The sequence below is a fragment of the Parambassis ranga genome, chromosome 1 (genome assembly GCF_900634625.1).
Source record: "Parambassis ranga chromosome 1, fParRan2.1, whole genome shotgun sequence".
NCBI lineage: Eukaryota > Metazoa > Chordata > Actinopteri > Ambassidae > Parambassis > Parambassis ranga.
Window position 1 is genome coordinate 23,049,338 of NC_041022.1, and position 9,849 is coordinate 23,059,186.

The following is a 9,849-nucleotide window of genomic DNA, read 5'->3' on the forward strand; positions in this document are numbered from 1 at the left end:
AGCCAAGCCTAAATCAGACAAAACACATAAAAAGATTTGCTGAAGTGTTACATAAGTCACTGCAGTTTTTATGTATAATTTTATTTTTTTATATATAAGCTGTAATTACATGATTACATTACAGATATGTTCCATACAACCCACCCATATGTTCCAGTATTTAACCCTTTGCCTTTTCCCCTCCTGCTGCTGTTTAATTCTTTTCATATCTCTGCCTTGAACTTCCTGCCTCCTCTCCCTCTGCTCCTACTCTTCAACACACTCCTGCTCCTTCTTGGGCCTCCCCACCCTCTGTTCTTAGGCCTCTGCTGTCTGTCACTAACAACATATGGGGAAACATAAGAATAACAATATTCTGTAACTGCACCATTATCAGAGCAGATGACACGCTGCATCCCTTCACATCCTTTATTACATCTGAATATGTTTATGGAGCCTGGGTGACCCCTGACCCCTGTCCCGAGTCGTTCAAGTGCTCCACAAAGTTAATCCTAAAGTATGACTTTACCATGACGATTACACTGCATAATTTTTCCAATTCAAAATCTTATTTATATCGTTGAGAACATTCTGTGAATTTGACTCATCTGTGCATTTTTTATCACATGGGGAAGCAAAAACATAGAAGAGCAGGAAATCACCTTTATGATTATTGATCAGTGTGTCCAAGTGCTTAAAATGTGTGCCCTGGCTTGTGATGTTTGTTGGAATGCTCTCCGTGCATTAATCCAAAAAACAGTGTGATGGTTCTATTTCGTATAGGCTTCGCCCTTTAAGGCTATCGCTAGTGGGTTTCATCCCTTCGCGCGCATGCGCAGCACTGAAAGATTTAATCACCGCCCACCTATTACGTGGGCCTCACCTCGGTCTCACCTCGAGTATAAATTGGACTGAGACCGGACAATCGGCTCCCATTTTTCTTCAGCGTAAGCTGCAGCACTAAGAGCAAGCTAAGAGCAAGCTAAGAGCGAGCTAAGAGCGAGCTAAGAGCTAGCAATGACGAGCAATAGCGAGCAAGAACGAGCAAGAGAGTCCGCTAAGTCCTCGGATGGCATCAGGATCTTCCCGGTGTGCCAGATCGGCTTCATCATGAGCTTTGATCTGCATGCCCGTTGCGAATCCTGCCTTGGCCCGGAGCACGCCGGCCTGGCGCTAACTCCACTGGCAGCGTGCCCCTATTGCAAGCTCCTTCCCGAGGACGAGAGGCGGCGGAGAGCAGATGCTTTCACCGCTGCAGCGGACGCAACTTTTCCCGTGGCAGATGACTACCCGTTAGAGGACGCTATTGCTCTTTTTGCAGAAGGGTCGGAGTCGGACGACTCTGCCCCACCTTCACCACATTCTCCTCAGGTCGATCCCCCTCTCCGGATGGAGGGGCTGGATGATGATGATAAGGAGATGCCTGGGGTTCACTCGGGAGTCCCCGAGGTCCCCGCTTTAATCCTTTCTCCCTTGCCGGCAATAGGCGCTCTCGTCAGGGATCTTCCTCAAATGATTCAGCGTGCGGCAGCGCTCAGGAACCTGACGGTGCCGTCGGCCGAGGAAGTAATTCCTCGGGACGAGATGGGAGGGCGTTATGCTTCAGTACACGCGGCTAGACGGGACCCTGTCTGGCCACGTTTTCCTGCTATTGTGCCGTATCTGTCGGGGGCAGCGGCAGAACCTGGGAAAATAAAGGCGCCGGTCTCTACCTATTCTCCCATCACCAAGGTAGATGGGCTCACCGCCTCTGGTTTTCCTCCCGTCCCTCCCCTCGACCCCAGCCTCTCATCTCTGTTTGGAGTCAGGGCCAACGTGCTGAGCGGACGCCGGCCAGCCCTGCCCTCCGGCAGAGATCAGCTGATCGCTCGTTTCACTGACCGTTCTCATCAGTGTGCTTTTCAGATTAAAGCGGCAGCCAACAACATTTCTCTCCTGGCGTTTGCTATCACTAAGCTGACGGAGGATTCCGATCACCTTTCTGAGCAAGCCTTGGAGCTCGGCAACCTTGCCAGCGCCATCCTGAATCTGTGTGCATCAACTGCTGTCTGCGCGGCCCGGATCGCAGTGTGGCAACAGCTGATTCAGAGGAATATGTGGCTGCACCTGTCATCCTCCATTCCCGATGCTGTGAAGAAGGAGTTATTGGAGTGTCCCATCAGCTCGGACGGGCTGTTCGGTCCTCACCTCCAAGTGTTGGTGGGTCACATGCAGAAAGCTTCTGAGGACGCAGAGAAAAAGAAGCATGTTGCTCGAGCCCAGCGCTCCTCTGGTCACTGGCGGGACCGCCGGGACCCGCGCCCCAGGCAGAGACGCCCCCCAGTACCTATGACGGCTGCGTCTCAGCCACAGCAACCACTACCTGCTTCTTTCAGTGCTCCACCGCCGTCTCACCCGGTGCCCGCGGCGGCACCCCGAGGCAACAGACAGCGGCGGCCGGCATGCACTTGGTCTAACCCTCCTCTGCAGCCTCCCAGGAAGCAGCCCAAGAAACAGTGACGGTGCGGGGGGGATATGTGTGATATTGTTTGTAAGGATGTTGGGAGTGTTTCTCCCCGTTTTGAAATAAAACACGTACATCCTGTTGAGAGCAATCCTACAGCTCAGGCTGTCGCACACATGTCTCCCACACAGTGTGAGCCTGCAGTCTCTAACCTTTCGGTTACGATACAGCAGGAGCTCATATCACACAAGCAGCACGTCTCTCTGTCTTCACCTGTGCCTCTCTCTGATGAGCCGTCACACACACAGACGCTCTCAGCTTTGCACAGTCTCTCTCCTCCTCACTTACCAGTGAGCGGGGATGAGTCTCCCTCTCTGTGTCATAAGCCCTGTCTGTCAGCACAGCGGCACATAAATGACTTTTCTGACGCCGCTCCACATCTCTCGGGGATGGCAGCGTGCGCTGCGTCTATCCCACAGACACATGACTTGCCCTTTCGATCGGAGCCCCCCATGGGTTGCCATGGCAACGGCGGCAGGGGCTCAGACAAGGGGCGTCTCCGTAGTAGCGGCGGAGTGTCAGACAGGTGTACGCCCGCTTTCAGAGCGTTACTCAGAGTGGCGGCGCGTATGTTCCCTGGACAGATGGATGGACAGGCTGATCAGCAGAGGTTACACTCTACAGTTCGCCACAACACCTCCGCCCTTCAACGGCATTCTGGAGACAGTTCTCTCCTCCCCAGGCCAGCGTCAGGCTCTCCAGGCGGAACTGGAAGAGCTGCTGGTGAAGCGGGCAATTTCCAGGGTTCCGCGGGGACAGGAAAATCAGGGGTTTTACTCCCGTTATTTCCTGGTTCCGAAGAAGACAGGGGGAATGAGGCCCATTCTCGATCTGTCTTACTTCAACCAATCAATAATGAAAAGACCGTTTCACATGCTGACTGTGAATCAGCTGCTGGAATGTGTGCGTCAGGGAGATTGGCTCACATCCATAGACCTAAAAGACGCGTATTTCCACGTCCCCGTTGTTCCAAAACACAGGAGATACCTGCGTTTCTCTTTTCTGGGGATCCAGTACGAGTACAATCGCCTTCCGTTCGGCTATTCTCTGGCTCCCCGGACTTTTTCAAAGTGTGTGGAGGCGGCGCTGCGGCCGCTACATATGTCAGGGATGAGAGTGCTGTTTTACCTGGACGACCTGCTGCTGCTGGCTCGGTCCAGAGAGGAAGCTGCGTCACACACAGAGCGGCTAGTGAGCCACCTGTCGAACCTGGGGTTTATGATAAACTGGGAAAAGAGTTCCCCAGTCCCTGCTCAGACGGTGATTTATCTGGGGGTGGAGCTGAACACAGCCGTGATGAGAGCGCGGCTCTCATAGCAGAGAGTGGAGGCGCTGACGGCGCTTCTCCATCGTGTGTCACCTGGCAGCGTTGTGACAGCGCTCTCCATCATGCAGCTGTTGGGCGTGATGTCATCGGGTCATGCCGTAGTTCCTCTGGGACTGCTTCATATGAGACGACTGCAGAGATGGTTCATCCGTTTGCGCATCGATCCCGTACATCAACGGAGACGCATGGTGTCGGTGCCTCCCTCCGTAAGTCCCGATCTTTCTTATTGGAGGAATCGACAGGTCCTGTCGGAAGGTGTGCCTCTGGGAAGGGCAGTGTCACACATCTCAGTGTTCACAGACGCATCTCTGTCAGGATGGGGAGGAACGTGTCTGTCTCAGGTGGTGGGAGGACGGTGGCCGGCGCGCCCGTCACTCCACATAAACGCGCTGGAGCTTCTCACCGTGTGGAAAGTGATCCAGCATTTCGCCCATGTACTGCAGAATCAGCATGTTCTGATTCACAGACAACAGAGCAGCAGCGGCATACATAAATCGACAGGGAGGAGTGCGCTCCGCCCAGTTGTTAAACATAGCCAGACGGCTGCTGCGCTGGGCGCACACACACCTTCTCTCTATCAGAGCGGTGTACGTCCCAGGTGTACTGAACAAAGGAGCGGATGTGATGTCGAGGGGAAGTCCTCGTTCCGGGGATTGGAGTCTCCATCCCGATCTGGCCGGGCAGATCTGGAGCAGGTTCGGAAGAGCGCAAGTGGATCTGTTTTCCAGACGCGAGAATGCGCTGTGCGCTCTGTGGTTTTCTCTGAGCGCACGGGACAATCCTCCACTGGGAGTGGATGCTTTTGCGCATCGACCGTGGCCGACTTTTATACCTAAGAGCATCACTAGCTCTTTCAGATCCAGGGTGATAACGTTGGATGGTTTTTTCCCTCCTCCTCACAGTTCTGATGAGGAGAGGACATCTCATCTTCTCTGTCCGGTGCGCGCGTTGTCCTGTTATGTGGCGCGCACAGCTGCTGTGCGCCGCACGCAGCGTCTGTTTGTGCATTACAGAGTTCAGTCTTTGGGTCTTCCTTTGTCTGCTCAGCGCCTGTCACACTGGCTGTGTGAGGCGATCTCACAGGCATATCTGTCATCTGATGCTGTCCCTCCAGACAGGATCAGGGCACACTCCACCAGGGGGATCTCATCCTCTGCGGCTTTGCACAGAGGGATGACAGTGGCTGATATCTGCTCTGCAGCATCCTGGTCCTCCCCCTGTTCATTTGTGCGTTTTTATCTGCGGGATGTTTCTGGGTTATCCATGACCCGCGCTGTTCTGGGTTTTTTGTCAGAATGAGCTGTGCTGTGTTCCTCCTCCCGGCCTGTTGGCGGGTGAGGCACGTCTCTCTCCCTGTGCTTCCTTCCTCTGTTTTTTCGGTGTGTTATTGTTTCAGTGTAGTGATCTGGCAGGTGTGTGGTTATGCTTGTGGTACCGTACGGACCCAGTGAGGCATGGACTACATCCTGCTTCGCCTTTAACCCACTAGCGATAGCCTTAAAGGGCGAAGCCTATACGAAATAGAACGTTGGTTACGTATTGTAACCCCAGATTCTATGAGTATAGGCGCAGCCCTTTAAGCTGTGGGCCTCACTGGTTCCTATTTTTGGCTGAAGAAAAAGCCGTTTTTTATTTGGGAGCCGATTGTCCGGTCTCAGTCCAATTTATACTCGAGGTGAGACCGAGGTGAGGCCCACGTAATAGGTGGGCGGTGATTAAATCTTTCAGTGCTGCGCATGCGCGCGAAGGGATGAAACCCACTAGCGATAGCCTTAAAGGGCTGCGCCTATACTCATAGAATCTGGGGTTATAATACGTAACCAACGTTTCCAGCTGTTTTCCAGATGGGGGCGCTGATCAAAAAAACCCACAGAGAAAGGTTAGGTCGGCCCCTGTCTTCTACCACGTCCTCAGGCAAGAAATAAAGAGTTGTGAATGTTGAGCTCTTCACATTCAGTGAGTGCTTGACCTTGCAAACATGAGTGGACGTGGCAAAGGAGGAAAAGGACTCGGTAAGGGAGGCGCCAAGCGTCACCGTAAAGTCCTCCGTGATAACATCCAGGGAATCACCAAGCCCGCTATCCGCCGCCTGGCTCGCCGTGGTGGAGTGAAGCGTATCTCTGGTTTGATCTACGAGGAGACCCGCGGTGTGCTGAAGGTCTTCCTGGAGAACGTGATCCGTGACGCCGTCACCTACACCGAGCACGCCAAGAGGAAGACTGTGACCGCCATGGATGTGGTGTATGCTCTGAAGAGGCAGGGACGCACTCTGTACGGCTTCGGCGGTTAAACTGTGACAGATCCAACAACACAAAACAAAAGGTCCTTTTAAGGACCACACACTCTGTCAATGAAGAGCTGAGTTCTACCATGGCTGTGTTGTATTGAATTTTATTCATTATAGACTCACAATAAATGCATGATCAAAATAAATAAATAAATGCAACAATGTAAAGTCAAAGCACATGAAGTGTAAAGCATTTCTGATTCTGGAATTGAAAATGAGTGCAGTCATGTAGCTCACTTTTCTTGGTTGACATTATCTCTTAAGTGGCCATATAATAATTATAATAATTATAACAATTCAATTCAACATTAGGGGGGGACCTTACACTTACTTGTTGCAAGAAAACAGGGCCACAAACCACACTGGACGTGATCATCATGAAAATTAGAGTTAAGTGAAACTGACTGAACAGAAAATGTAGGTTAGAAATCAGAAAATCTAACACACTGTCTTAAAAAAATAAATAAATATTGGATTTATTGTAGACACTGTCCCATTTTACGTCACACAGTATAGGTTGTATTATATATGACTTACCTGGATTTAACTTTAGCTTTGTTTATTATTGTTTAGAATTTTATTAGATATTATTTGTATTATATTCTTACTATTTTACCTTATTTTATATTTCTAACCTGTTTTGACTAAACATGGAGCACCTGGAATGCAAACGTTTTCCCCCTGGGATCAATAAAGTATTTCTGATTTGTTATTACATGGTTAGTGAAAATGTAGTTCAATTTTTGTTGTTTGACATTAGCTCTTAAGTGGCCAGATAACAATTTAATATAAGGGTTTGAGTGAAGTTGTAAGAAAGCGGGGCCACAAAAGTCACTGAGGTTTATATGTGGTTATAACAGCTGCTTTAAAGACCATGGAAAGACAGCAGAGGTGAGAGGAGGAGGAATCTGCTGCTCTCCTGTCAGTAACAGCATGTTTATAGAAAACACAACGCAGCACATTCTACAAGATATGACAACTAGTGCAGCAGTGGCACAGTGTTGCAGGCACAGCCCGCCTTTTCTTTCCATGGACAGTGTGCGCTATAATTTTAACCGCTTCCATGCCGAGGTAACCTTTCACCCGTAATCAGCTGAGAAGCTCAGCCAATCACAGCCAGGGAACTGCACAGTGGTGTTTGTATGCAGCCTGTATAAGAGGAGTCGCCGTGAGCCATGAGAGCAATTCGTTGCTGAGAAGTATCGAAGAGTCAACATGCCTGAACCCGCCAAGTCTGCGCCCAAGAAGGGCTCCAAGAAAGCCGTGACCAAGACCGCCGGCAAAGGAGGCAAGAAGAAGAGAAAGACCAGGAAGGAGAGCTACGCCATCTACGTGTACAAAGTCTTGAAGCAGGTCCATCCTGATACCGGTATCTCCTCCAAGGCCATGAGCATCATGAACTCCTTTGTGAACGACATCTTTGAGCGCATCGCCTCCGAGGCCTCTCGTCTGGCTCACTACAACAAGCGCTCCACCATCACTTCCAGGGAGATCCAGACCGCCGTCAGGCTGCTGCTGCCCGGTGAGCTGGCTAAGCACGCCGTGTCTGAGGGCACCAAGGCCGTCACCAAGTACACCAGCTCCAAGTAAACAGCTGCTGCTTCAACAACAACCCAACGGCTCTTTTAAGAGCCACCCACCTCTTCTAAAGAGCGAGTCTTTGTAGATTTATGTGTTTAAGTTGTGGCATAATCGTTATGTACAGCCTGCTGAAAACGACACACGTAGATATCTACCATCTATGCTGGTTTGCAATGTTTTTACATAATTCCTCTTACCATTCTATTTAATCTTGCTCTTACTGTTGGTGTTGCTGGTACCCGAATTTCCCTGCAGGACCTTCCCAAATAAGGTCCATTCTATACTTGGTGTATTGATTGTAGGCACATTATTACAGTAAGTAAATACCTTAAACAACAAGAAATTCAAGGTCAATCTGAGCCAGGCCTCAGTTTTGTCACCATGACGTTGTGCTAGCTCTTGTTTGAAGTGTGTCCATAATGTTACACAGAGCCAGAAATTAGCATGCTTATCATGGGTCACTTGAATGTTGGAACACTGGTGGGTGCACATATGAGCCAGATGTAAAAACAGACTTTGTAACACAGAAAAAAACTTCTATTTCAGGGACAATTTGACTGATACTTGTAATTGGATATCACAATCACTGTAGAACTTATAACATACAAATAGCAGCCTACATACAGATACATAATGGCAACAAATGGCAACAAAATCAGAAATGGAACGTTTGGCTTGTTTCTTCATTCTTGCATCTTGCACAGCAATGATAACCCATAAGAACCCCACATAGCACAGACTAAATAGACCCCAAAAATCATACATTACTGATATTGCCCCCTATTTTGACAAGGTTCATTTGGTCTTCACCTATTTATGTAGTGATGGGTTTTCGAGGCTTTGTTGAAGCCTCGACACCTGATTCAAGAAAAAGGTTCATTACTCGAGGCTTCATTGACACAGTAGCTCGAGTAGGACATCTAGTGGTGAATAAAATGAACTGCGGTGTGTGTTATTGGTTCATGGATCTTTGGGATTTGACTGCCCATGCACAGTTTCGTTCCACTACAGGTTTCACTGGTTTCAAGCTAACACAATACAGTACATATATTAAGTCACATGATGTTACGTGACGTGTCTGCCAGCTGATCTTATTGCTGATCTTATTGATATTGCCCCCTATTGTCAAAGATCTGAAAAGTTACATATATGTCACATTGGGCATTAAGCTTCCAAGAAAACATGTAGGTTTGAAATAGACATGTGACATTTGACTTTCCCCACCCCAAAAACACTGCCCCCTGGTGTCAAAAATGGTTACATGACATATGTGTCCTATTGGGTGTTAATGGTAAATTCCTCAGTTTAAATAAATTAACTTTTTTTTCCCGTTCTATTTCTGGTGCTAGACTTTTTATTAGAGTCATGTGACACCACTATAGCCTGGATATTATGAAAGTCTAGGTTGTCCTGAAAAAGAAGATGTAGAATACTCGATTGTGCATTACAAGATGACAGTGTTATGAGCAAAAATTCACAAAGAATGCCAGGTGAGGAAAAACCTCAAACCTCAACCCTTAGACCTGGAAGGGATATTATTAACAGTGGTGTTATATTGTTGCTGTGACATAGAGATTTTTATACACTGTACTAATTTGTTTGGTCCTTCAGTAACTTGAGGATTTCTGTTGTGATTAACTGAAATATGAGGTTTGTCTCAGGGGTGAAACATTTTGCCTTTTGAATGTTGTTTTAAAGTGTGTTTCAAAAGGTTTCTTACTCTAAGAAACTTTTTTTCTTGTGCAGAAATAGTTATAGTTTTATAGTTATAGTTATAGTTATGCCCAGGGCTCATCTGGGGCATAGGGACTTGATCTGTATCACCTGAGTCCCCACCATTTGATTCATCAGACTCACTTGACTTTATTGCTGGAATTATAGTCAGGGTCTTCAGAATTGTCATCTGAGATATATCCCCATCCCTCAAACTCACTGCCATCTCCCTGGATGACTGCTAGTGCAGTATATAACTTTTTCTTATCCATATTAGAGAAAATTATGAAATTTTCATATTAATTTAATTAATATACCATGTTTGGGGTTTATATTTGTTTGAATATACATTTAAATTAACCATAGTAAAAGATATAATTAAATTAGTTAATTTAACTGAGCAGTTTATGACCATCTCACCTAAAAAATTCTTTAACGTGACATATATGTCACATCATT

The 9,849-nt window shown here is 48.0% G+C and overlaps 2 protein-coding genes across 2 annotated transcripts; both read left to right on the forward strand.

Moving 5' to 3' along the window:
- Positions 1–5,777: 5,777 nt before the first annotated feature.
- LOC114440472 (histone H4) lies at positions 5,778–6,151 on the forward strand. The gene has a single exon (XM_028412935.1). The coding sequence runs from the start codon at positions 5,788–5,790 to the stop codon at positions 6,097–6,099; it is 312 nt and encodes a 103-aa protein (XP_028268736.1). The 5' UTR covers positions 5,778–5,787; the 3' UTR covers positions 6,100–6,151.
- A 1,150-nt stretch (positions 6,152–7,301) lies between these two features.
- LOC114440339 (histone H2B 1/2) lies at positions 7,302–7,735 on the forward strand. Its single transcript, XM_028412742.1, has one exon. The coding sequence runs from the start codon at positions 7,312–7,314 to the stop codon at positions 7,684–7,686; it is 375 nt and encodes a 124-aa protein (XP_028268543.1). The 5' UTR covers positions 7,302–7,311; the 3' UTR covers positions 7,687–7,735.
- The last annotated feature ends 2,114 nt before the right edge of the window (positions 7,736–9,849 follow it).

Coding starts and splice junctions, on each gene's coding strand:
- LOC114440339 (XM_028412742.1), top strand. CDS start 7,312: ATGCCTGAACCCGCCAAGTCTGCGCCCAAGAAGGGCTCCAAGAAAGCC.
- LOC114440472 (XM_028412935.1), top strand. CDS start 5,788: ATGAGTGGACGTGGCAAAGGAGGAAAAGGACTCGGTAAGGGAGGCGCC.